Source organism: Aphelocoma coerulescens, chromosome 6 (genome assembly GCF_041296385.1).
Source record: "Aphelocoma coerulescens isolate FSJ_1873_10779 chromosome 6, UR_Acoe_1.0, whole genome shotgun sequence".
NCBI classification, from domain to species: domain Eukaryota; kingdom Metazoa; phylum Chordata; class Aves; order Passeriformes; family Corvidae; genus Aphelocoma; species Aphelocoma coerulescens.
In genome coordinates, this window is record NC_091020.1 from 20,897,085 (window position 1) to 20,924,548 (window position 27,464).

The 27,464-nt window shown below is 36.4% G+C and overlaps 1 protein-coding gene and 1 long non-coding RNA gene across 6 annotated transcripts in view; one reads left to right on the top strand and one right to left on the bottom strand.

The window, feature by feature from the left end:
• MYOF (myoferlin) overlaps window positions 1-23,157 on the top strand; it is a 63,230-nt gene extending 40,073 nt beyond the window's left edge. For 2 of the 5 annotated variants that reach the window (XM_069019696.1, XM_069019697.1), the window contains 27 exons: window positions 1,011-1,153; window positions 1,451-1,624; window positions 2,819-2,930; window positions 4,104-4,181; window positions 5,957-6,138; window positions 6,231-6,389; window positions 6,544-6,642; window positions 6,940-7,101; window positions 7,617-7,782; window positions 8,388-8,464; window positions 9,916-9,972; window positions 12,239-12,250; window positions 13,080-13,178; window positions 13,797-13,922; window positions 14,652-14,807; window positions 14,923-15,014; window positions 15,976-16,146; window positions 16,652-16,800; window positions 17,027-17,166; window positions 17,759-17,847; window positions 17,929-18,024; window positions 18,610-18,751; window positions 19,065-19,164; window positions 20,030-20,223; window positions 21,453-21,562; window positions 21,895-22,042; window positions 22,491-23,157. In XM_069019696.1, coding sequence (XP_068875797.1) covers window positions 1,011-1,153; window positions 1,451-1,624; window positions 2,819-2,930; window positions 4,104-4,181; window positions 5,957-6,138; window positions 6,231-6,389; window positions 6,544-6,642; window positions 6,940-7,101; window positions 7,617-7,782; window positions 8,388-8,464; window positions 9,916-9,972; window positions 12,239-12,250; window positions 13,080-13,178; window positions 13,797-13,922; window positions 14,652-14,807; window positions 14,923-15,014; window positions 15,976-16,146; window positions 16,652-16,800; window positions 17,027-17,166; window positions 17,759-17,847; window positions 17,929-18,024; window positions 18,610-18,751; window positions 19,065-19,164; window positions 20,030-20,223; window positions 21,453-21,562; window positions 21,895-22,042; window positions 22,491-22,526 — 3,269 coding nt within the window. In that variant the 3' untranslated portion in view covers window positions 22,527-23,157. Of the gene's footprint in view, window positions 1-1,010; window positions 1,154-1,450; window positions 1,625-2,818; window positions 2,931-4,103; window positions 4,182-5,956; window positions 6,139-6,230; window positions 6,390-6,543; window positions 6,643-6,939; window positions 7,102-7,616; window positions 7,783-8,387; window positions 8,465-9,915; window positions 9,973-12,238; window positions 12,251-13,079; window positions 13,179-13,796; window positions 13,923-14,651; window positions 14,808-14,922; window positions 15,015-15,975; window positions 16,147-16,651; window positions 16,801-17,026; window positions 17,167-17,758; window positions 17,848-17,928; window positions 18,025-18,609; window positions 18,752-19,064; window positions 19,165-20,029; window positions 20,224-21,452; window positions 21,563-21,894; window positions 22,043-22,490 lie in introns of those variants that run through there. The other 3 variants (XM_069019698.1, XM_069019699.1, XM_069019700.1) reach the window with 2 other exon arrangements.
• The window catches only part of LOC138112493 (uncharacterized), a 42,281-nt gene continuing 31,994 nt past the window's right edge, over window positions 17,178-27,464 (bottom strand). Inside the window, exons 4-8 of the long non-coding RNA XR_011151755.1 lie at window positions 19,532-19,628; window positions 18,514-18,617; window positions 18,390-18,436; window positions 17,873-17,971; window positions 17,178-17,586 (exon numbers count right to left, since the gene is read on the bottom strand). This is a non-coding gene — a long non-coding RNA (uncharacterized lncRNA). The remainder of the gene's footprint in view (window positions 17,587-17,872; window positions 17,972-18,389; window positions 18,437-18,513; window positions 18,618-19,531; window positions 19,629-27,464) is intronic.

A 27,464-nucleotide genomic window follows, 5' to 3' on the forward strand; every position in this document is an offset into this window, starting at 1 on the left:
TTATTAGGCAATTCTGAAATGAAAAAGACTTCAAAATCTTTCTATGAAGAGTCAGGTGCTGCTAGACAGAGATTTTCAAACTATATGTACTAGTAACATGATCAGGGTAGAAAATCCTAATATGCTTATTACTGTTGTCAGCTTAGAAAGTTGGGGTATGAACAACCTCTCAAGATCATAATTTGGATTCTACAGCAATAGGAAAAAGTAATCAGTGCCTCATAACAAAGTATTTGCAGGAGATTGAGTCGATGGTTTGAAAACAAAATAAATCATTTTTTTAAAAAAGGAAGATCATGGGAGAGAATGGAAAAGCCAGAATTTTGCAAAACTATAAGGAATTTTTGTTTTGTTCTAAATCAGATGAAAACTCTCAAATAGTTACTGCTTTTAAATAAAAAAATAGCTGGCTATTAGAGTAGAAAAAGAAATATTTATCTTAGAGTACTGATATCTGTCTTAATTGGAACTTCTGGTAGAAGTCTGTGGTAAGTTTTTAATGACATGAATTAAAATTAAGTTCTGAGTCTTAGATACTTGGCGACTGAATTATACATAGACCAAAAATACAGTAACAGGTTTACCAGTTCTTTAAGTTCTGTGATCAGAGTTCATGTAGTTGGTGTTCTTTTAAATGAAAAGCTGTTGGACTCAGAAGAGTGCACAGGATTTGTAACTCTTATTTAAAATTAAGGATTACTTTTTCCTGCAGTGAAGTATGAAAATGTGATATCAACATCTGAAAAAACAAGAATACAAAGAAAAGAACTTGAAATTTATTGTATCTGTTTTAATGTTGAGATTTTTATTGTCACATATATTACAACACAGCATCACTATAAAATGTCATCAGTGGCTCCCTGGCTATTGGGCTGTAAGGGCCATGCTGAACATTCTTGTGTGATAAATCTTCATCCTCTGTAGGTACAGTCACTCTATTCCCCATGCTTTTTTACTTTATATCTTGCTTGTATTTCTGAAAATATACCAACCCATCAATTCTGTTTTAGGATGGGAATATGGAATTACTATTCCTCCAGACACTAAACCCAAGTCATGGGTTGCTGCAGAGAAAATGTACCACACGCATCGACGACGAAGACTGGTGCGGAAACGCAGGAGGGAACTGTCTGAAGGAGTTACAGCAGGAAGGGTAAGAAAAGAGAGATCCAGTCAGGACTTGCACATTGTAACAGTTTGAGGTTTGGGGTTTTTTTAAAAGAACTGCATGAGATTACTCATTACCTGAGTAAAGAAAAAATGTAATACCAACCAAAATAAATCTTGAACAACCATTTATGTTTTCATTATATTCCCTTTCTTTATCTTTTTCTATGTTGATGTTTCTAGCTTTGGTTTATGAGGGGGTTTTAGGCCTGCCAGAGCAAATGCTGCTTTTTTTCACTACAGTTGCACAACACTGTGGATAACAAGAATTTGTATCTTCTAGGGAAGGTCATCCTATGAAGATCAGGAAGGATGGGAATATGCTTCCCTGATTGGCTGGAAATTTCACTGGGAACAACGCAGTTCTGATACTTTCCGTCGAAGACGATGGAGACGAAAAATGGCTCCCTCAGAGACACATGGTGCTGCAGCTATCTTTAAACTTGAAGGTGCTTTGGTAAGGGATAGAGTGTCAAAAAGGTCTTTCAAAGGTCAATCTGTTAATTTGCAGTAAATAAACAAATATATCAACCATTTTAGCCCCTGAATTGTTAAACTAATATATAACTGAGAAGCTAATACAGTGTACATTGTTTAAATTATTTAGTCTGAAAGGGACCACTGAAGTTGGGGTAGAGATTTTTGTATTATTACTATTTTTTAATATTTTTATTACATATACAATATTGTATATCACATTATATATAATTTATGTTTTATGTTTTTTAAATCTTACTTATTGCTTTATTTTTCAAATTATTTTTGTTAGTGCATTATGTGAGATTTAGCTCAAAAGGCCAAATTACTAGATGAGCCTCCTGTAAATAAAGTGAAAAGGTAGCTCAAGCTTTTCATGTAATTTAGATGTTTTAACATCAGCACAAGAAACACCAGGTATGGAAAAAGCTGCCCCTGATGAGTATTTGCTTGTGTAAACAACCAAACACATGAAAAGATAAGAAAGTGGAGAAGCCAGAATTTCACATGACACAGATAGATGAGCAGAATGCAGTTATTCCTCTAGTTTTCAGGTTAACACAGCTTCACAAATAACCTCGATTTACCAAAATACAAACTGTAGCACATAATGTGAGAAGGCTCCTTTGTTTTTGTAAAATATATAATGATTCTGAGTGTATAGCATTAACAAAACTTTGCACTTTTTTCTTGGTTTGTTTCTCTTTTTTTCATCAAATGTTGACCAACGATTCACTGATGGAATTTTCTTTCTTCACTTAATTTGGTTGCTCTGAGTTTAATAATTCCCCTTTCAGTTTCACTTACAGCTGTAGTTCCTGCACTAGTGCTGGGATGAAGCCTTAAAGCAGTTCTCTGCTGCAGCACTGTGCAGAAGACCTGTGACCTTTCCTCCACTATGAACTGATAGGCAGCTAGTACATCTCCAGAAATAAGAAATTCTGGAAGCAAGATTAAATGATTGCATATGATTTCTGCACAGCTTCAACTGGCAACAGGAAATGACCTCTGGACATGAGTAAACATCCTGTAAAGTACTTTTGCCACAGAAGTAAATTACCCTTTGTTGTGGAGAAGAGATGGAAACCCATAAATTCCCACACATAGTCCATTTCTATCAAGTTCCTTCTATGTCTGTAAATAGTCAATAACTTTGTTCTCTATCTAACTTCAGGGAGCAGACAATAGTGTCGATGATGGAGAAGGGAAGAGTTCAGACAAAACCAAGGAGTCAGCTACAAAGGTGTTTGGTGCCAATACACCAATGGTTTCCTGCTATTTCGACAGTAGGTTCTTTAAAAATACCTTTCTCAAAAATCTTGTCTGTTTCATTTTGGTCTCAAACAGAATCATAATTCTTTGTGGTTTACATCTGGCTTTATATGCCTTCTGGAGTAATTACTATCTGACCCTTGATTGGACCCTATTTAAATTATTAAGGAAAAAATCCAGTTAGTCATTTCAGTATTTTAGTCCACTGTCACACAGATATTTTTAAAGCCTGTATGGGACAGGAATTTTTAGGGTAAATTTGATTTTTCTATTGGTTTAGGTCACTTAACCAGCTCAGTGCAGGATCAGACAATGCCTTGGCCAGAGGAAGCAGTACCATGTAGTTGAGTTGGTAAAGTGAACAAAACTGTAGCTTTGCCAACCTGGATTGGTTTTGAATACTTTGTAATCACTGTAATGTGAATCACAAAAGCAGGGATGTTGAGATGGGAGCCACCAGTGCTAGTTAACAGGAATAGAGGCCAATCCTGTGACTTAACATCCTTTTTGAGGAGCTCTGATTGGAACACTTGTCGTTCTTTGATCTCTGCAGAACTTGATCAACCTGCTGGGAATGGATGTCTGTATCTTAAAGGTTTCAGAACCCAGGGAATATTGTTGAAGTTTCTTTTTAATAATGACCACAGTTGGAGGAAAATGGCACTTTTTCTTGCCAGAGGTCAGAGGTTTCAGCTCAGTGAGGTTCTGTAGTGGCTCAGATTTTTTCATGGGCTGAAAGGGTTAGACCTGACATCTTTTCAAGCAAAGTTGTAGTAACTTAGCTAAGAGCTAAAAATGTGAAACACCCAGGACCTTGGAAGTGCTGTAGTGAATACTTAAGCACAGGAGTGCCCACAGGAGTGAATCAAGACATCCAAGTTCTTGATTGTCTTTGGATGAGCTAGATTATCACATTGTTTCAAACAAATTTTTGAATAGAAAGATTTTTAGATGATCATATGGTGAAAAAAGCCCAAATAACATTAGTGATATTTTTTTTTCATTTCTGTGTTTTGTTGGAAGAAATGTTCTCAGGTGCTAGCTGATTGGTATTAATACTCAGCACATGAAAAGGAAAAAATGTTGCTACAGTGCTTGTGTTATAATGTGTAAGGCATTAAAATATCTTCATTACAGAAAAGAAGCCTGCATAATGCAGCTGAACTGGTTTTATTTATTTGATACAGGAGTATATACTTACCACCTTCGCTGTTACATCTACCAGGCAAGAAACCTCATGGCTTTAGACAAAGACAGTTTTTCAGGTATGGAAAAATCCTGCTAAAGGTGCAGAAAACCCACTTTTGCCATGAACTAGTAGCTTGATTTATTTGGATGCAGAATATCTTGACTCTTTAAGGTCTGTGCATAGGTCCCAGATACTGAAACTACACTGTAAAGAAAGTCTCAGCTTTATTAGTATGATCTGAATTTGCTACTACTGCCTCAGAGGCTGCTGCAAACAAAGTGCTCTGTTATGTCCTGTAGCAGCTGCTGCCAGTGAATTCTCAGTGAGGGAATGGGATTTCAGATAAGGTCTGAATTTCCCATGACCAGGCCCTTCCTTTTGCCTTGGATTCTCCTTCTAACCAAAGTCTACATGCAGTTTTTTCCTGCAGGAAGCTTGCACAAAAGCAAGGATGAAGAAAGCTGGATGATTTCTTCGTTACTTATGTCACCAACTGCCTCTCAGTGTTCAGTGTGTCTTATTAACTGATTATGGCCATGAACATGTAGAAAACTACACTGTGCCTTACTGATAAGCATGTCTTTTATTTGTTTATACATGTGTGCTTCTTGCCCATGTATTTCCAGCTCTTAGTTATTCCAACAGCATTGTGTCCATCTGACATCTTTGTAGTCAGACTAATACCCGGCTTTCAAGTTTTGTTAATTCAAATCAAAATTTCACTGGAAAGTCACAGAGCAAATTGAATTTAGGTTCTGTAAGAGTATGACTTTACACTTCCTTTAAGGAAGTTCAGCAGAAGACAAAGCTGAAATGAATTTTCTTTCTCCATTATCCTCCATTTGCATTCTTTCTTTTTCTCCCTTTAATTGAGTAGGTGTAATGCCTTTGTTACAGAGGATGCAATGTTTTACAAATTTTAGTGCTATTTTCTGAAATGAGGAGGGTTTTGTAGGGCTGCCTGCATGTATTTTGTTTTATTTCAATATGCAGCACTTAAAAGCAATGCAAAGAAACAATTAAAAATGCCTCTAAATTGCATATGTATAATTCAGGACAGGCATCTCCGATGCAGTCATACATAAACTAGCTCATCTACATTTTATTTTCCTCTAAAATTTGTTTGAAGAATTAGCCAAATTTTGTAAAACTCTGATCATATACCTTGTCAGAATCTATTGAAACTGACCTAAAGATAACCTTTGAAATTGCCTTTAGTCCTTAGCAATTGCAATTTGTACAGGAAACATTAATGACCATCATCAGATACCTTCTACAGAGCTCTTGATGATTTAAAGGCCTGCCAAATACTGGGTCTAGACCACTTTAATCATTCAGCTGTTTCACAAGAAGAGGTTGCTGTAAACAAGCATGTTTGAAACCTAACCATGATCTGAGCAATATAGCCTGGGAGAATTTGTTGTTTGGCAGCTAGTCAGAACTAGAATTATTTCTTTGTATTATTTATGAGGCTGTACAGTTGTATATCAATGGAGACAACAAAAAAGTTTCTATGGACAAGATTTAAAGCAAGATTAGTATAAACAGTGTTTCATTTTAGTTTTCTGGTTATCTTTCTGCTTTGAAAGATATTTTATCATTTTCATTTATTACTCTGTTAATCAAGCCTTGTATAAAGGAAGTGATTTAGTAATTGAATGGAAATTGCTCTGTTAAATGTTAATTATGTATATGTGTTCATTTTTGTTTTACATAGAATGGTTTATAGAATTGGTAGCAACAGTAGAAAAATAACATATTACATTTGATAAAAATTGTGATTGTATACCTTATGGCTTGATGTGGTTTTGTCTGTAACTCTGTGCTTTCAATCTTTGTATGATATTTCAGATCCATATGCTCATGTTTCTTTCCTCCATCAAAGCAAAACAACTGAGGTCATTCATTCAACTCTAAATCCTACATGGGACCAAACTCTCATATTTAATGAAATTGAGATCTATGGGGACCCACAGTCAATAGCCCAAAACCCACCTAATGTTGTTATTGAACTTTTTGACAGTGACCAAGTGGTAGGTGAAATCTTTTTACCCTGATTGCTTTTTTATTTATTTATGTTAGTTGACAACACATCAATGGCTGTTACTGCTATTTTTTATTGCAGGGTAAAGATGAATTCCTTGGTAGAAGTGTTTGTTCCCCCATTGTCAAGTTAATCCCAGAAGAGGACATCACACCAAAACTACTTTGGTATCCTGTAACAAATAATGGGAAAGCTAGTGGAGACATTCTTTTTGCTGCAGAACTTATTTTGAGAGACAAGGTATTTCTCTTTTTTCTGTGTGTGTGTAATATAATAAGATACAGTGTATATTCTTCCATGATGAGACATTATGTGAAGAACTATCTTAACACTTGCAAGGTATTTCATCTAAGGAAGATGGGAGAAACTAATACTCATGTTTGTGTCTTAATAGGCTGGTACCAACCTTCCAATTCTTCCATCACAAAGGGCACCGAAGCTTTACATGGTCCCTCAAGGAATCAGACCAGTAGTTCAACTCACTGCTGTTGAGGTATGGTTACTCTTAAACTAACTGAATACAAGTACAGTCTTCTCATCCTCTGGACAGGAGGCTTGTATAAGTACTTCAAGTAAACAAAAAAATTCATGGTGAGAAATACTCTGTTCTTTAAGTGGTTTTGAATTTCACTGTTTCCAATAATTTTCCTAGAACTAGAACCTTGAAAGATTTTGCCAGACACATTTTATTATTGAATATCTTCATTTCTTCTTTCCTACTTTTTGAGTATTATATTAAGCATATTGATATCCCTTCCCACTTTTGCTTATATTGGATTTTATTTTACAGATTTTGGCCTGGGGGCTGCGAAACATGAAAAACTACCAACTGGCACCTGTTATGTCTCCAAGTCTCATTGTGGAGTGTGGGGGTGAAATGGTGGAATCTGTGGTGATCAAAAACCTCAAAAAGACACCGAATTTTCCATCTTCTGTTCTCTTCATGAAAGTTGTACGTTACAAAAACCTATATACCACCTATCTATAGCAAAATAAGTTGCTCCATAGTTTTAAAGTTCAAGGGTTTGTTCTGAGTAGAAAAGCTCACACATCCTTTTTTGATTTGCCATAAGCAATTTGTGAGCCTGAAAACTGTAATAAAGATCATGTAAACATGTTTGTACAGTCACTGGTAAGTTGCACGATTTTATATGCACAATCCAGTGCAGTATGTAATTTTTTTTTAATTTGAAAAGGCATCAATTTACCTGTAGATGTTTGGCTACTTTCTTATTGCTAGGATGGGAGCTGTGCAAGAGTAAAGAAAATTCAAGATTTGGGGCAATTAAAATTACTCTTACTGACTTTTATTGACTCATAAAATTAGAAGTTTTCATTCACTATGCAGCCATAAAACATGGTAGTTCAATATTAGGTAAATGACGTAACAGATCTGATTTAGGGAAGAAATCTTTATTCTTTTTCTTCTGTTTGCATTGTAAAAAACCTCTAACCTTGTATTTTTAGCTTTTGCCAAAAGAGGAGTTATACAGTCCATCCCTTGTTATTAAAGTAATAGACCACAGACCATTTGGACGGAAGCCCATTGTGGGACAATGTACTATTGATTTATTGGAAAGCTTTCGCTGTGACCCCTACACTACTAAACAGGACATTGCACCACAGCTGAAAGGTAGGAAACTGGAAAATGATACATTCTGCTTTCTTGTGAGATACCAGAATTACCTTCCTTCAGTGTTTACTCTGCATGTTGTACTGATGAATAGACATCTTGTGTTGTGTACTTAGTTGGAGATAACGTTATCTGAAAGGAAAAACACCTAAAAGAGAGTATTAATTAGTGTAACATTCTGTGAAACATAAGAGGGCATAATGCAAAGGCAAGTCCACTCTTGGACTTGATGTACTCATTCCCTGAAGTTCCTCTTTAGTACCAACTTGGAAGTTAACTACCTGGAGATCACCTCTGCACCAAAGTAATGATCCAGTATTCTAGCCAATATGGTCTGAATACAAGGCTGACATTTCCTCTGTATTTTTTTCAGGTTTGACTTTTAATTTGAATACTGTGTATTTGAGAAATGTTTGTATATCCTGCACAAAAATATTTTGTCTGTTTTTAGCAAAAAGTGGCAACGAATTGCTTTCTTTAGATAAACATATAGCCAATGAATTATTTTCCATCTTCTGTAACTGTCTGGATTTAAATTTGATGAAACTGTTTAGTAAGATATTTTTCCTACACCATATTGCCTTAATAAAATCTTTGGCTTACAGTTAGTCTGCTCTCTGCTGCACTTCGCCAGGATACAGTAATTGATATGGAAGACACACAGCCACTGCTAACAGCTCAGGTAATCTTTGAAATTTGATGCTTGACTTTGTTCTTAAGATCTCTGATTTCTGAGGAACAATCTAGACAGCAAAATTGTCAGAAACATATGCAACCCTGTGGAAAGCCAGATTGAAGAAAGGTACTTGGTGACAGGGAAGCGAAGGAAATATGTTAATCATTTTAATCTTTGTTTTCATATAGTAAACATCAAACTGTAGCATTTTGTGCTGGTAAAATTCACCAGTAGCTTAAGAATTAATTCACTTGTTCAATAGCTATTGAAAGCACATGATAGGACACTACCCAGTTCCCACTGATGGTGGCTAGAGCAGCTTGATTTTGCACAGACTGACCAGTTCTAGATAGAGGAGTTAGAAGTAGGTGTATGCTCTGGTCCTTCAGCCCTTCGTTTTATCACAGTCATGGCTTTGCCTCTCTTACCTTGAAGCCATCCAAGCCCAATACCACTGAAACAATGTCTTTCTGCACTAACACTTCACTTTCTTTCCTTTTCTGTTGTGCCTTGTCTCTTTACTGCTCTGATTCTTTCGAGACCACCACAATACAGTTTTGCTTTCCAGAGAAAAAATAATTCTGCTTGCAGAATTTTACTCTTGTGTTGAAACATGACTGAAGACAGATTCCAAACAGTACATTTTCAAGGAAGAAATGTCAATTCTTTTAGGACTGTAAAATGTTTCCTTTGCCTAGAAGGTGTGTTCATAGATTTCTGATGGCCTGCTATGTTAAAGGAAGCAGAGAAGTTATGCCCTTTAATATATAGCAGTTTTGCAGACTCTTAATCCACAATTTTAACTTTTGAAAATGCAGAATATTTGACATTGTTACAGCAGTCCCAGAGTAAATACTACTGAATGTAAACTTTTGAACTGTTACTGCTACTTGAGTATATTAATGATTGCATTGTTCTTCCTTCATCTCTTCTTCTTATCATCATCATATTCAGAATCTAATTTAAATACATCATGGACCATGATCTTGTGATTACTGCCATCATACATGTAAATTGTCATTAATATTTAATTTAGAGCAGTCTCACTTTTATCTGAAATAGGTTTTCTCTTCTAACATATTTGGTATATATTCTAATACAAGCTAGAACAGAGAACTATTATTCCCTTTTAAAAATATAAGGAAAAATATTTAGAAAATAAAGAAGACTTAGCACTTCAAAGTCACTGGTAAAATTGGTTATATTTGTGTAGTTTATTTTGACTACAAAGGGAAAATTTTAAATGCCACATAAATAGAAACAGAATTTCTTTTAGTTTGGCATCACCCAAGCCAAATATAACCCTAGATACAGTGAAAGCAGCCATATTAGAAGAATGAAAACTCAAAACAATCCAAATGGAAATAAGTAAAACTGTGGAAGGTGTAAGTGCTATGCAGACAACACCCTGAGGACACAAAATGCCAAAATTTCATCAATTACATTCCAATTTCCAGTGTTTAAGCAGTATGTCAACAGCACTCAGCAAAATGGCTTCTCCAACAACAGTGCATGTATGTACCAAACTAATGCATGCAGGTGACCAGGATGGGGTTGGATGGGGAGGAATGTTAATGTATGGAATCTTGAGGGGGTACTTCTCTTGGCAGTTCGGCCACAGAGAGATTTTGGAGGAGATGATGTTCACAAGTCCAGTATGATTAGTTATATTAAGGTATTCTTCTCCTGAAAATCTTACTATGCATATAGAATATGTATGAACTACTAAAAACTTCATTTTTGTGTCAACTTACTTAGAATCTCTGTGATAAAAGCACAAAATGAACAGGAATTATTTCGCCGCACTATTAATATTTAAACTTTGTTTGGAAGTCTACTTCCTGGAAAATAAAATTACAATTTAAAAATTTCTAACTCTGAATTTTCTAGGGATCCACTGCATCTCTTCGATTTTTTTTCCATAATTCCAAATTGTTCAAAAAGCTAATAGTTGATGTCTTGACAACTTCATGTATAACAACCTACAGTGGAGTCACTGGGTAGATTTTAAAAGGACAGTAATATTATGTTGATTTTACCATGTGAATATTTCACTCCAAAATCTCCAATTTATCATACAGCATTTTATTCTGTATTTTGGCATTCTGTGAGCATATCCTGATTACAACTTCTAGTAACAATAATATTTAAATATTGAAGACTATTATTTGCTCTGGGAATTTTTAAAGAAGATCTTACGGTTTTGATTTTTTTTCCTCCTTAACTACTTCTTCCCAAAACTACCAAGTGCATTATTTGAAGAGACATTTGAAGGTATATCAAGGGGAAAAAATACAAACCCAAAAGATAACCCCTGACTTAAACTCTTCCAACATTATTCTTTGATGAAAGATTCAAAGTTCTACACTACAGTGTATTTTGTGTAGAGACTTCAAATTGGGTGTTTAGATTATGATTGCATAATTACGCAAGTTAACCTTTGCATTGTCAACATTGTATTTAAAGAGTTTTTTTTAAAAGTGAAATTTAACTATGGCAAACTATTCAAAATTACCTCATGAATTCTGCCCATGATTTGCTGGTAATGATGTTGTTTCCACAAAAAATTCACTCCAACTGTCTTTAGAAAATGACAGTCCCATGCTAATCTGATAAAAATATGCTGTACTTACATGATTTGAAGGTAGACAAGACTAGTAAATCAAATAGACCTGAACATCCCAGCAAAATAATTACTTAAGAGAACAGAAATGGGAATAAATGAGAATGATGTACCAGAGTGATGTCCTGACTTGATGCATTTGGCTTATATTCATAAAATGTTTTGCATATTTCCTCGGCTTTGCACAAAAATTCCTTGCTAATGCTTTTAAATGAAAACACAAGGTATAATGTATAAAAAGTAGCACAAATGACACTTGCTAATCATGGCTTCCAGATGGGATGCATGATGCTTGCTCTTAATGGACTGTGGGGTTGTAATTAGGGTATCTGTGATTTAACAGGTGAAGCATTTTGGAATGTGCACATTGTTTTTACACTTATATGGATAAATCTATAGATGTACATAGAGTGGTTGCTACTGTACTTTATAATCCTTCATCTTTTTTTCAGACTCCTGAAAATCCACAGCCTGTAAAAAATTGTTAAATGATAGTAGAAGGAAACGGGAAAAAGATGTTGAGCATTAGCAAATTATTTTATAGAGAAGTAAATAGTCATAAAGCGGAAAAAACCCACTTGAATCTTACATATGTGAAATTTGTTTGGAAATGTCTGGAATAGGTTCCGTTTTGTAACTGCTCTTAGAAATATTTTTCATCTGAAATAAATCAGATCCAGTGCTCTGTGCAGCCACAGATGAAAGTGGGGAACGATGATACTGTGGAAACCAGTAAATAGAATCCAGACTGTAACACCACAACGATACAATTAAAATCTAGGCTTCTCTCAGTTTTGCTTTGCTATGTGAAGAAGCACAGGGTAGTAATGTCTTACAGTCCTGCAAACATGTTTTTAAAATGTGTGTATGTATGTATGTGTGTATATATATGTATCTCTATATATACTCCAGTTCAATATCTAGAACGTTCTGCTTTTCTGACAGCAGAAAAAAAAAAAATCAAGTTAAACACATGGTGTCTGAATATTCTTCAAAAGTATTTCTAAATTATTGATGTTAGTAACTTACTTTGCACACTTACTATATACAAACCCCTAACCATTTAAAGCCTATTTAACTGTATAAAATTCTTCAAATCATATCCTTAACATTGTTTTTATTTTGCTCTTTTTTTATGACTTGATCCTCATGAGCAGCTCACAGAAAAGGTAATGTATACTACTTAAAAAAATCTACACATTGCTTTCTCCAATTGAAAACCACTATATCAATACTGCCTACAAATTAGAATTATAAGCATGTGGGTGAGAACAGTAATCTCTGAAAGTGTTTGATATAAAACCTACAGTGAACTTGTAAAATGGTAAATTTAGGAAAAATATGCAAGACTGAAATAGGAAGCCCTATATATAAAAAAAATCAAAACAACCAATCCAAAAGAGCCCAAACAAACCCTCACCTTTAATGATCTGCATAATACTTTAAGATTCTCTGTAAGTCCAAACAATCTTAAAAAAAAATCAGATTTACACAGTGGATGAATACTATTCATTCTGTTCATTCATAGCAAATGAATGTTATTCATTACCATTGAGAGTCTGTTACATTATGCAGTCCATGTGAATACAGAAACAATCACTTTCTTAAACAGTGATTATCAGACTTAAAAATAGAAAAAAACCCCACAGAAATACTGTATTAATAGAATGCATAGATTGCTAGTATCTTGGTGTCATGAGGCTTATTGAAGTACTGTTTCTAACAGGGCAAGACTCGATTACTCCTTCTCAACTGCATTGGTTTAGCAGTGAGGTAGATCTGCAACTGCCTTAATTATTATTATTATATAATATTAATATTATATAATATAATTATATTATTATATAATTTTCTTTCAGGTAAAGTTCTAATATTACCTAACTGATAATTAGAGTATATTATTTATTACTGTGCTTAATTTTTCATTATTTTTTGCTGTTAAATATGATATGAGAGAGACTTTATCTCCCAATAAAATCTTTTTTTCTTTTCTTTAAGGAGGAAGAAATTGTGGATTGGTGGAGCAAATTTTATGCTTCAATAGGAGAATATGAAAAATGTGGACAGTACATTAAAAAAGGATATGACACTTTAAAGGTATTGCCCAGGATAAAATAGGTTAACATATTCAGAGCTTATGGGCCCAAGACCTGTCCCACTTTTTTTTTTTAAATGCTCTTCAAATTTCAGCTATACATGATTTTCTATAAAGGTTCTTTACTAATTCATGTGATGAAATTAAGCTTTTAAGAAGATATCCTGGCTTCTCTTCTACTTAACTACACTTACTAAGAGATGTATTAAAAGTTTAATCTTGCCTTGGGTGAAAGGGAATTTTAGTCTTGACTTCACTGGGCACCAGGCAGATCCTAAATAAACATACACATTAAGAAAGTATGGGCACAGAGAATCAATACATTTACTGTTTGTTGGCTAAAATTTGAAGTGAGACTGCTTTCATTTCTTATCTAATACAGCTAACAAAGAAAGTAAAGATAAGCTTATGACATGCTACTTACTCTGGTTTTAACCAAGCCTAAATGAAGCTTTATCACATGTTCTCCAAACATTGCATTTGCTCCCTCTTTGATATAAAATAGTTCCAAAAGCTTTGGTTCCCTGAGATAGTCCATCAAACATAAAATACTTTGCAGTGGCACCATTGTGGAGCTGATATGTGATAATTTCTAAACTTCCCTTTTTTATTTTTTTAAGGTGTATGACTGTGAATTGGAAAAAGTACCTGAATTCAATAATTTAACAGACTTCTGTGATACATTTAAACTATACAGAGGCAAATCTGAGGACAGTGATGATCCATCAGTGGTTGGGGAATTCAAGGTAAATTTCAGATGGGCAACAAACAAATGCTAGTTGCAGTCTTCTGTATATAAGTGGTTATTTAAGTAGATCTACATGCAAGTGTTTCAGCTTAAATACGGATGTGTGCATTAGTAGGTACAACAGATGTTTGTAACTACTTAGGTACAGGCCCATCTTTTTCAAGGAAAGTACAGCTACATGTTGCCCACACTAAAAGTGCTACATGTTAATCTAAAATAAATGTAATTCCTGCTAATGTAACCTTTCCTGGTAACCATGGGACAGAACCTTCCCAGATAACCTTTTGAACAGGACTAAAGTTCCACAAAGTACATTTTTAGAATGAATTTGGAAAAGGTATTTTGTACTATTTCTGTGACTTTTATAGATTAAAATAATGCTAATGTAGATAAAACCAACCAACCAAAAAAACCCCAAACCTTAAGTGATGCTTTTGGAGAGAAAAACAAAGTATTTGTTACATATTCTCAGCTGGAGCAAAATAGAGTAATTTTGTTGACATCAAAACAGCTGACTTAAGGATATAACCTTGCCTTTTAGTAAGTCTTAATATCCAAAATCCACTAAAATAAAACAAAATACTTCCAAGTCACTGTGGATCAGGCTAGAATTCTGCTACTCCTGTATAAACCAGAACGTATACGTGCAGGATAAATAAGAAGAAACAGACTTAGCAGTGTGACTTTTCTCCATTTATCTTGATGGTGTCTTTATACTATTTTTTAGGGATCCTTTAAAATCTATGCGTTGCCTGACGATCCCGCTGTTCCCGCCCCTCCCCGGCAGTTCCGGGAGCTGCCGGACAGCGGGCCCCAGGAGTGCATTGTGCGAATCTACATCGTCCGAGCCCTGCAGCTCCAGCCCCAGGACAACAACGGGCTGGTGAGAACGTTTGCTGTCGCAGTGTCTGTCACCTAACTGCCCTCCTATACTTTAAGTAAAGTTAGTTTTGGTAGCTATTTCTTACCAATATTTTTGTTTCTTTTCTTTTAAATAGTGTGATCCTTATATAAAAATATCTCTAAGTAAAAAAGTAATTGAGGACAGAGATCATTATGTGCCTAATACCCTCAACCCAATCTTTGGCAGGTAACATATTTTTTTTTTTTGTATTTTCAGTTTACTGTGTTTTAGACCGTTTTCCTATTTTTTAAGGTAAATCGTTACTTGAACTATTCAGTGCTCTATTCATAGTTATATACGGACAGTTAATTGTGAGTAAAATTGCATAAGGCATTTCCCTTTGAAATCATTGGAAAACACAGATGTTTGGCTAATCCCTAGATTTTCTTTGTTATGTGGGTAAATTGCACAAAGTAAAACAATGTATAGATCTTAAAACCAGCCTGTGTTAGTCATATAAGACTAACAAAATGTGCTATAGAACATGGAAAAAGTTTTAACTCTGAAAACTAGATGGATCTCACAAATAATCAGCATAACATGTATTCCCAGTACACTGGTCTTTCCATCAAAGCTTAATGATATCATTGAAATATATGAATAAAAAATACTAGATAGGAATGAAAAGTTACATCATCTGCATGATTACTATGAAATTCTGGGTCTGGTTTAGACTTGTAGGAGGATTTTGATAAATTAGAAAGTTCAGAGAGGAGGAATAGAAGGATTATGAAGGGTTTGAAAAGCACACTTTGCAATGATGCACTACAGGTTTTCAATTGTTCAGATTATGCAAAGAAATAGACAGCAAATATAATTGATTTCAGACAGAAAGTAACTTTCTTCCTCAGTCCCAATTCAAGCTACTGCACAGAAAACATCCAAGTAATACATTGTGCAGAAAGGAAGGAGGTAATATCCAGAGGAGTACAAATAAAACTATTTATAAATGCAAATAGAAATTGGAGCATGAATGATAACTGCTTCTAGATTTATCAGCTCTGGAAGCATCCTTTTAATACCTTCTAAAGGCTATTGCTAAAAAATAAACTAATAAGTGCTTTGTTTACTTTGGTTTTTTTGAGTTTAAAAATAAGAAGCATTGCTCAAAAGAGCAATAGCCTTAACGAGGAATTTTTATGTTTAGAATGTATGAACTCAGCTGCTTCTTGCCTCAAGAAAAGGATCTGAAAATTTCAGTCTATGACTATGACACATTGACTCGTGATGAAAAAGTGGGTGAAACCATAATTGATCTTGAAAATAGATTCCTTTCTCGTTATGGATCTCACTGTGGCATCCCACAGCAGTACTGGATGTAAGTAATTTTGTCTGAAAACCTAGTACCCAGTCTCCAAAAAAAGCCTTAACTCTATGGTTAAAAAACAATGCTGTGGCTTCTCAAGGGTATTTGTTGTGCTTATTCTATCATCTAAATTCCAAGTGAAACTGTAAATCTTCAGAATAGCCTTCACTGAAAACCATGGCATGAACTATTTTAATATTTTCTTAATACTGTAATGTATGTTATTTCTGTCCAGAGAACTCACACTTAACAGAATTTTCTGACCTACTGATGGAAGTAAATATGAAAGCATCTATCAGTGTAAATTATTTTGATACACAAAGAAAAAACTACTGTGTCTTGGAAGGTAATTGAGCTGCTACAAAATTATGTCACTATATCAAACTCCAGAGGCCTCAATCTAGGCAGTTACAGTGCTGCTCTTTCTGAGCTAGTTTAATAAATACGTTTTACATGATGTGTAAATGCCCTGAATAGTGAATAATTTTAGAATGTGTTTCTTTTGCTTTCATAAAAGTTCAGGTGTGAATACCTGGCGTGATCAACTAAAACCCACCCAGTTATTGCAAAATGTAGCCAGGTTTAAAGGCTATGCTCCTCCTGTCCTCTCTGAGAATGGTAGAAAGATTAACTACGGGGGACAAGACTATACTTTGGAAGAAGCTGGTGAGCTTGTTCACTTATTTTATATGTATGTCTTAAATTCATATTGATAAAATATAAAAATTTCCATTTATTTATGGAATACTAGAAAAATATCTTTGATTTTTCTCCAAGTTGAGCACACTTTTCTGCTCAATTTTAAATACCTAGGTTTAATTTTTTGTTTTAAATTTCAAATGCAAATTCTAGTTCATAAGCCCCTGTTCTTTTCCCATTTCTTTTATTTCAGAAGCTAACAAAATCTTGCATCAGCATCTTGGTCCGGGTGAAGAGCGGTTAGCCCTTCATATCCTCAGAACCCAGGGTTTGGTACCTGAACATGTGGAAACGAGGACCTTATATAGCACCTTCCAGCCCAACATCTCCCAGGTACTGTGAACTGGCTTGGTTATGGTTTCTTGAAAGCAGAAATGGAGCATTCCAGAGTTTATGTCATGGTGTTAATGGCATGGTATCACTCAGGGGAAAAGAGGGCTACAAATCATTGTTGCTTGGCTGAAAATGTGAAGCAGGTTAGTCTAGAAACATAATAAAATGCAGTTATGCTTTGCCACTGAGACCTCCAAATGACATCCTAAACACTGGCAGAGGGGAAATTAGGAAAGATTTATTTCTTTCTTTGTTACTGAAGTAAACTGGAATATATGTTTATGCCTCACCAGCAGTAAAGGAGACAGGCTAGCTCAAGAGCTTCCCAGCAGCATCCAACAAATGAGACCCAGCTTGTCAATTCTCTACAAGGTTCAGAGGTGCAAGTTTAAACATGAAGCCTTACATTGGACCTCACTGCTAGAGAGGAACAAAGGCTAATGTTACTTTTCTGGCATTATCTGACTCACCAGTGGTTGGAGTTTTTTAAGAAAGTTTCTGTAGAAACAGAAAACTTGTCTGAAAAATAAAGGGGCCATGACAAACCCATATACAACAAACAATCCCTCATCCATCTTCTTCACTGCTACAGGGAAAGCTGCAGATGTGGGTGGATGTTTTCCCCAAAAGCTTAGGACCGCCAGGCCCTCCGTTCAACATCACTCCCCGAAAAGCCAAGAAGTGAGTATCCCCACATACTACATACCCTCTGGCAGCCTTGACAAAGCAATTCAACCCTCTTGCCCCAAACATCTCTCTTAGGTATATCTTGCGTGTGATTGTCTGGAACACCAAAGATGTCCTTCTGGATGAAAAGAGCATCACAGGAGAAGAAATGAGTGACATTTATGTGAAGGGGTAGGAGCATTCTCTCATGTAACACTTAACTTACAAATGAATAACATTCAGAATGTCCTGGGAATATCTTGACCATGGGTTTCAAATATTTTTTTCATTCAGCCAAGTCAAATGCTAACCTCAGAGGAGCACAGAAGTCTTATGAGATAAAGCATGACCAGTTAATGTGAGGTGAAAGTTCCCAGAATTTCACCTCTTGAGATGGATAGCAACTGAAAAGATAGAGAGTTATCTTTGGTGTTGCATGACTTGGATCGTTAATTTTTACATTCCCTAGTCTTAATATAAAAAAAGTCAATAGAAATCAGAGAAATATACTACTAGGCTGATTTAATTTCTCCCTAAAAAAGAATTCAGCAACTCACCGCTGATATGGCGCTGGTCTTAGATCAGAAATCCAGTTCAGATGTTCCTATTTATAGTGCCAAATTGGAACCAAACTACAAAAGGGCATGGAAGACTCCCCTGCCCTCTGTGAGCAACACTTACAGCTTGTCTGCATCCCCTTAATGACACTGTTCCAGTACAAACAGGCACCGGTGTAGTCCCACTGCAAACACCAGACACGTCTCTCCATATTTTCAGATGGATGCCTGGTAATGAAGAGAATAAGCAGAAAACTGATGTTCACTACCGATCATTAGATGGTGAAGGGAACTTTAACTGGAGATTTGTTTTTCCTTTTGACTACCTCCCAGCAGAGCAACTCTGTTTAGTTTCCAAAAAGGTAAGTATTGCTAAAGATTTCAATGCTTAGAATACAGATTCTAGCTAGCTTGGTAATTTGTACCTACATATTGAAAGAAACAGTTTGGCTCAGTTCTGCATACTTTTCTCACACTGCTGTTGTGAACAGATTCCTTGCCTTTGGGCCAGGAACAATACACTGGCAACAACAGCAGTCTCCTTTTTGCAGGGGCAATATTAGATCTTTTAATACTTCCACCATCCCCAGAATTCACAAGTACTAGCAGACCCCAGCTTTGAATTTTCATAAGTAATTTTTAAAGGTGCTTGGTATTCCTTTTTTAAAATTTTAGGAACATTTTTGGAGTCTTGACAAGACAGAATTCAGAATCCCACCCAAACTGATCATTCAAATATGGGATAATGACAAGTTCTCCTTGGATGACTATCTGGGTAAGACTTTGAATAAAAATAGTTACTGTTGTCTCAAAGAAGGATATCAAAGTGAACAATTGTAAATTATCACATGAGGATTGCATCTACAGTGAGACACTGAGCATGGAAATGCACTCCAGCTTTCCTTCTGAATGAATGAGTATTCACTCAGTAAAGGCCTACTTGCAGGTAAACCAAGATACTTTTCATTCAGGTGAGCCGTCTCCCAAGGCACGTAAAATGAGAATGTGCGTGAAAATTTACTTTGCTTCTTTCTTTAAGTAAAATTAATTAAACAAGGGTACTTCATTTCTAAATAAGAGTATTGACAAAACGCTGTAATTTAGGTTTAAGCAATCTACTTTATGCTGTTATTAATCCCTACCTTTTCTAGCAATACTGCTCTGCACAGGATTCTCTGCCCTGTATTATGACAGCTCCAAAGTCTTCAGTTTACACACAAACTATATAGGCCTCAAAATCTGAAAACAAATAGTTGATTTATAACCATCATTAAAGTTTGCTATATTATGCATTTAGCTGTCATAAATTACTTATTACATTGCTGTATTTGAGTATCTTCTGTTTAGATGTGTGTGGGGGAAAAATCTTCTATTAAAAAAATCAAATGATTTTGCATTAGAGAAGGTGGAGGTGGAGTCGAGCTTGCTAAATCAAATTTATCAACACCAGCAGCAGGGGCTTAAACACAATGTGTCCCAGTTCCCTGCCTCACAACATCCTTAGACAAGTAAGAATGTAACGTGTCTGTTGATTGCCTTTCCTGTATAACGTGTTTGGAGATAGCAGAGGTTGATGTTGAACTGCTGGGCTTTACGGTTGGTTGTGTTATGCAGTGTTTATTTTTGTATCCACCTCCTAGGCTTTGTGGAACTTGATTTACATAAAACAATCATTCCAGCAAAAGTTCCTGAGAAGTGTAATATAGACATGATCCCAGAATACAAGGCAGATGGTTCTCAGAAGGCTCCCAGGACGGCCTCTCTCTTTGAACAGAAATCCATGAAAGGATGGTGGCCGTGTTATGTTGAAAAGGATGGCACCCGTATTTTAGCGGTATGGTTATTACTTCTTTTAAAAGTACTTCAGACATGCTCACCTTACTTTTCAAATTACAAAGAAAGACTGTAAAGAGTCTCCCACTTAGCTGTTAGCTTTTAGTGGATAGATGGAGGAGGAGTAAATAGGACATTCCATGGACAAGTTCAGGAATTTGTTCCAGCAATAATTTTTTGTTTTAAAATGTGAGTTTAATACTTCCTTCATTGAGTTTGTTGCTGACCTTGTTTAACTTGAAAGACTCTGGTTGCCAGGTTGAATCATGCTAACTTGCCAAAGCAGCTGATGAAGCCATGTGAATGAATGCATAGCCTCAAGCTGTGCCAGGGGCGGTTCAGCTTGAACATCAGGAAAAATTTCTTCATAGGAGGGGTTGTTAAGCATTGGAATGGCTGCTCAGGGAGGTGGTGGAGTCACCATCCCTGGAGGTGTTCAAGAAAGGACTGGACGTGGCACTTAGTGCCATGCTCTAGTTGACAAGGTGGACCTGGTGATCTTAGAAGTCTTTTCCAACCTAAATGATTGTGTAATTCTTTAATTTATCACATTATTTCTCAGAAGAGCATCAGAGACATCCCAAATGTGTTGAATACTAAAGGAAAAAGTTTAAATCCAAAGGATTTTTGTACACAGCAAAAAAAATTCTCTGTACTGAGAATCCAGACTAGCTTTGTGATTATGTATGCAATCAGAAGACCCAAAGCATTCTAACTTGTTCTACAGAGAATATAAATGCATATTTATAATTTTCAGAATATTAAGCCTTTCAAATGTGTCTTCTTCTTCTTTCTAATGTTTTTGCCTTTAAACTTTATCACTGGAATTTAATAAATGAGGAAAAATATTCAGAAACATTTATAAGCCACAGCAATATGAAAAATTAGATGCTTGGTCATTTGGAAAATATGCGGTCCTTGGGTTGCTCTTGAAAAAAGAGAAGAACTGGTTTTGTTTTGCTAAACTGGAAAAAAAAATTATAGCTTAAAACAGAACTATAGATGAATTAGCAGAACAAATTTGTCCAGTGATTTGTTTTTTTCTGTGTGTCTTTTCCTGATACTGTGTTGTGACGCTGTCATAGTACAGAGATCAGTGTATTTTGAGAAGGAAATGGGAAACCCAGATGTACACCATGACCTGATGCTGGTTCTTCTGTAGAAGTACCAAGCAAGTCCTATTAGTGCAATTTCAATAAGATGCTTGTCTCATACCACTTTTTTCTGAAGGGTAAAGTTGAAATGACATTGGAAGTTGTCAATGAAAAGGAAGCTGAGGAAAGGCCAGCTGGTAAAGGAAGAGATGAACCCAACATGAACCCCAAACTAGATCTACCAAAGTAAGATATTTTTATCCCATTAGATTTAGAAGTATTCAATATCTAGCTACTCTGATGCATGCAGTAATACATTAGTCATCAGTTACCCTTTGCAAAACTTCATTTATAAAAGCCCATCTTGTTTCCTCCTGCAAGCATTAGGATAAAATGCAAGGTGGTTTCAGTACTAATGGCACATGTTTACTGCAGCTGCTATCTTGCATTTCAAAACTGTCTGTTCTCTTCAACCTCCAGACCAGCATGTTTTAATGTGTTACAACCTTACTGTGTTATAAACCTAAGTATCCCCTGGTTTTAGAGTATAAATAATACTTGTTTCTTCCAAAATGCAGCCGGCCAGATACTTCCTTCCTTTGGTTTACAAATCCCTGCAAGACCATGAAATTTATTGTGTGGCGCAGGTTTAAATGGCTCTTCATAGGCCTTATCATCCTGCTGATTCTCCTCCTGTTTGCAGCAGTGCTGCTCTATTCCCTGCCGGTAAGAATTCCTGAATGTTACTGTTCCTCAGCTGTGGGATGAGCTTAGACAGGAGTCATCAACAAGATACACTCCTTACTCAGGAGTCCATCAGCTCCGTTTTAGCAGGAGATAGGGATTATATCCTTATAGATATAAAAAAATTCAACTGATTTTTACTGAGAAACAATTAAAATTTAGGTTAAAATTAACCTATTAACTAAAGATGGAACAAAGAACTGCTTTAGAAGAGTTAATAATTTACACAATTAAAATAGCTAATGGCTGGCCTAGAGTCTACATTAGTCTGAAAAAACATTACCTATTTTCCCTGTATTTTAACTGAAATTACTGCACCCTAAATACATTTTGATCCATTCTCATATTTTAAATGTCTTTTTCGAAGCTACACCGAAGTATTTTGTGTACATCGTTTTACCTCTCTTGTTCCTTCTTCCTCCCCCAACAGAATTATTTGTCAATGAAGATCGTGAAACCAATTTAAAGAAGATTTTTTTTTACCTCATCTTTTTAAATAGTACTGAAATTTTGCCCCAGGCTGTGGACCAAAATCAGCAAGGCTCTCCATCCTTTGGATCTGCTTGTATTTAGAACAGCAAAATAGATAATTAAGACTTTCAATAAGGTTAGCCAAGGTTCAAGAGGTCATGGAAGGTGTGTTTTAAAAACAAGAAATAACCCATACCCCCCATTTTTTTTACTTCAGTGGTATCTATGCATGGTAAATTTCTGACATTGCTTTTAAAGTGGATTTTTCATAAAAAAATCACTCAGAGGAGCTGCCTGCTTTTGCTATCTGTGGTTTTTAATGGATACTTCCTTGTGAGAATCCTTTTCATTGGGCACACTTTGAAACTCTGCATTTTAAGTTAAAGGAAAACAATCACTACTTACAATTATGTCTACCAAAGAAATATCACAGTGCAACCAATGGGTCATACACTGTTTCTAGTTCCAAAGTTTTCATCCTCATGCTTCTTAACATTCTTATTTGCCATGCTGTAGACTTGCAAACACTATACACATATCTTGACAAGTGCATAAACATAGAAATTAATTATACATTTTTTTTAGTATAATTAAAAAATTTTAAATAAACTTATCCACAAGTAAAATGCAAGTTTCTGGTTTTCTTCAACTGTAACAAAACTACAATGTATTAGGACTTATGTAGTGTCTATCAGAGCATGTAATATCACAGACCTGGAGTTTAAGGTTGAAGAATAAGGAAATACTTCTGCACAAAATTCTCATTAATTTATTAATTAATTATGAAATGAATAAAGAAATCTGTTGACTAGTTTCACTATACTCCTTGTATTTAGAGATGACCATGAATCAAAACACGCGGGTACATGACCTAGAATCAACCCTTGTTTGAAATCTGATCTGCATATGGGAAGCATCTCATTTTGCCTCAGTCTCTTCTCCCAAGGCAGAGTAAAATATAATCTGCACAAAAAATCAGGTTATTGTCTGTGATTCTATCTCACTTTTATGGAGGGCTGAAGCAGAAGTAACTTTGAACATCCTCTGGTCCTTGAAATGAAAGAAATCTGCAGCAGAACCTGAAATCAGCATTTGATATGATTGTCACACTTTTGACTGGATAAAGACTTCAGCTGTCTTTAAAAAGATGTCAGAAGTAACTACAGAAATTAATTAGTCTTTAAAAACTTCTGTCATTGTATTTAGTGACATACTTAACATTTTCTTATGACACAGTACTGTAAAACAATAAGCATGTACTTGTCAGGCAAAATAAGTAACCTTATTCTGTTGGAGGAGTTAGGGTAAAGGTCTTACATTAAATAACTTCCATCATGTGAAGTCCCAGTGCCTAGAGTGGAGCAAGCAGCAGTCATCCTGTCGAAAACATAACACCACCCTTAGTTTTTTGTTGTCAAGAAACTCTCAAGCATCTTGACCCTTGAATGAGAGCTCAGAGCTGGAACTAATCACTACCCAGATGGATTGTCCCTCCACTAATGATGAAATAGCACTCCAGAAATAACCAGCAATTTGCATGAGTTAATGTTTGATCATGCACTATTAAAATCTGTCTCAATCAATGCCATAAATCTGACAAATGATGAAAATCACAGCAACCTTATTTTCATGCAAGACAAGAAAGTGTGTTGCTTCTAAGGGTTGTAATTAGAAAGCATTTAACTTCAAAGAGTGTGGAGCAGAGATCCAAGGAAGCCTGTTCACAGAGCATTTGAAGAGTGGCAGGTACTGCCCTTCTGAGTGGAGTTCACCCTATTCCAGATGCCTTTTTGTCCAAGCATGCATAGGCTTGATCATTTCACTTCAATTAGGCAGTGCTATTAAAAACATAACTGAAAAGTCTGAGAAGCCATTCCGTCTGCCAGCCTGCTCCAGTAACAAACAAAAGACAACACATGATCACAAGAAAGAAAAGGTGATCATCTCTATTTACATTCAGTGCTAGTCAAATCTGTAATGCCTGGTGCAGCTGCTGTGCATGACTCCAGTGTGCAATAAGTTTTTGTCTAGTTAGGACAGTTACCAAAGATTTAGCCATGTGCAGGGAACAATGGTGCTGCTCTCACTGTGCACTGATGACTGGGATGTTCACTTTGGCCAGTCCAGCTCTGAACCACTCCAGTTACCAGCTACTGAGGCAAATGGCCTGTGAGGCCACAGAAAAGAGGGCAGAATGTAGATGTGCCTGATGCCACTCCTCCTGATTACAGGAAATTACTTAATCCTGGGGATTCCTCCTCCTGTGAGTTTGTTTTGCCAGCCAGCTGTAACAGCCAGGGAAAGGCTAAAGCTAAACTGAAAGTGCTTATAACAAAAAATGGGTAAGTAGCAGCAGTATGTCAGAGTCCTCCTGCCTCTGCCATCACATAGGTTCAAACACCAAAGACACCAAGAGCTGCACTCTTTGATGCTCTCAGGTATCCAAGCAGCATATGACTTCCTCTCACTGCTTGCTGTAGTCGCCCCAGACCCTGACTACTGGCATGGGGCTGTAAGGAAGTTAACAGCTACTATCATGTACTTAACAAAGAAAGAGCCAATATGTAATTCAAGATGAAAAATTTAGAGAAACTTGCACTTATACCAGCTCAGTGTAAAGAGGCAGTAAATTCAGGTACACTTACAAGCCGTTCTTGCACTTCTTTGAACAACCACAAGATGACATCCCAAGTCTCATGTGTTCACAAAGGCCTTCCAGTACTTCTGTTTCATTCGTACCCTAAATATATCTCACATACGGAGATGAACAACAAGATACATTTGATAGTCAAGGGAAAACAGTCCCATCAAGTCCATTGCTTCTAAGTGTGTTTGAAAAACACAGCTGTAAGCACCTTTGGGACCTACCTATTATATCCAAAGTGATTCCAAGCCTGGTTCTTACTGACCTCTATGCTTTGTATCCACTCCCTGCCCCTACATGCTTAAGTATCTATTTAGCAACTTGAAAGCAGTCCTAAAGTGTGAAATGGCAGCATTCAGTGCTGCATCTTGTGTCAATGCTAGCTCAGCTAGTAAATACCATGCAGCTTTTTACACAGTACTTGCCATTGTTCAGAGCTGCCATGTCATGTATACAGACAGGGACCTGAATTAGAAAGACAGTTCTTTAATGGAAAACTATCAACTCCTTTAAAAATTCATGTGCAAAAAAATAAAAAAAGGAAATACACATTTTATCTGTCGAGTCTGACCATCCTCTGACCACAAAATTACCCTTTGAAAAATTTATTTCCCTTGTAACCTTTACTGTGGCTGAGAGATTACATCACTGACAAGTACAATATGAGGAACACAGTAGGGAAAAAACACTTTCCTGAAGCCTGCAAAAACCTTGAATGCATTGTAGGTGCTGATAAAAGACTCCAAGACAGTTCTGTTGCTTTCCCAGACCTACAAGGTGTCAGGACTTGCAGCAAAAAGCACCGGAGCATTGAGAGCACAGCAGGAGGTACACAGACACCCTGAATGAGCGGTGGGACTGCCAGCCACCTCACAGGAATCCTGAACTGCCAGCACAGAAGACAGTGGTGCTCACTGCGTTTAGGAAAGCTACCCAGACGTGGTTAGTGAGAGACAATGAGCCTCCAGCATGTCTTACACCTCACAGCACCAGGCAGCTGCAGGGTGCCAGCATCCACCTGGGGTCTGCAGACCAAGCTACTTCTTCTCCATTCCTTTCTGCAACGGTGGTGCTACCCCAGCACACTGCACCAGGAACGGCCCGGCACGCTCAGCCAGGCAGCAGATTTAGGTTTAAACCGTTCAAGCAGAGAAGTGAACTGAACCTTTGCTTCCAGTCTCCTGTGTAGTTCTTGTCACTGTTAAGCAAACATGGTAAAACAAAAGAAGACACACTTGCCACCGCCTTCTAAGAGAGATTGTGAACATTCTGTACCCCAGAGCATTGTATGAGAGAACCTGTCAGCCCGGGCCTTTGGAGATACTGAAGCTTTTGGTCATCATGCAGGTTCAGTGCCAAGCTGGTTAGCTGTAAAAACATACACATACTTCCAGAAAGGAAAAGATGCAGAACCAGGAGTGACTGGAGAGTTTATATAAACCTTAAGTGCTGTTAGGCAGTAATGGAACAGTTACAGATTTGCACCTAATCACCTGAACTCCCAGCAGTGCCTCTTCACACAGCTGTGTGTCTGTTGGGTCGTGTCACTGCTCTCTATAAAACAGCAGTTAGGAAAATTAATAGAGTTAGATGCATCATCAAACAGGAAGCAATTAGTAAACCCAGGATATGTTAGCAGTGTTCTATTAATCATAATCCTGTTATATTCAAGCGCTGTATTTTGTTTTGCTACAGGTCCCAAAAAAGGCACATTATAAACGAATAAAGATTCAAATGTAGATAATGAAAAGAATCAAGAGCAAGCAAGTAGGATAAGGCTTCCTATACAAGAAAAGCTTGAGACATCAGCACTAGCCTGAAAAGCGGCAGAGCAACAAGAAAATAAGTGTCTAAAGTAGGCTACAGAGAGGTAGAGAATGTAAATCAGATGCATTTCTTCAGGGACTATATTAAAAACATGCACGTGCACACATGAAGACTCCTTCTCCCCTCTCAAAATCTTCAAACTAAAAGCCAAAAATTTTACAAAAGATTAAAGGAGACATTTTAGTGCAGATTTTAGGTGACTGTTGGAACACACTGGCAGAGAATATTATTTGGTTTAATAAGAACAGAGAAAGCCTGTAGTGCCTCCCTGCATTTACATAGTAGGACAACATTACAAAATTAACTAGCTCTGATGCTTCACTGCATCCCATGTTCACTGGAATCCCCAGAACAGTATTCCACTCCAAGATACACTCTGTGCTACTGAGAGGAGGATTATGCACTCACAGCTGTGAAAGATGCCCTTCCCTGTTGAATTCCCAAGTTTTCTAGCCTTAACTG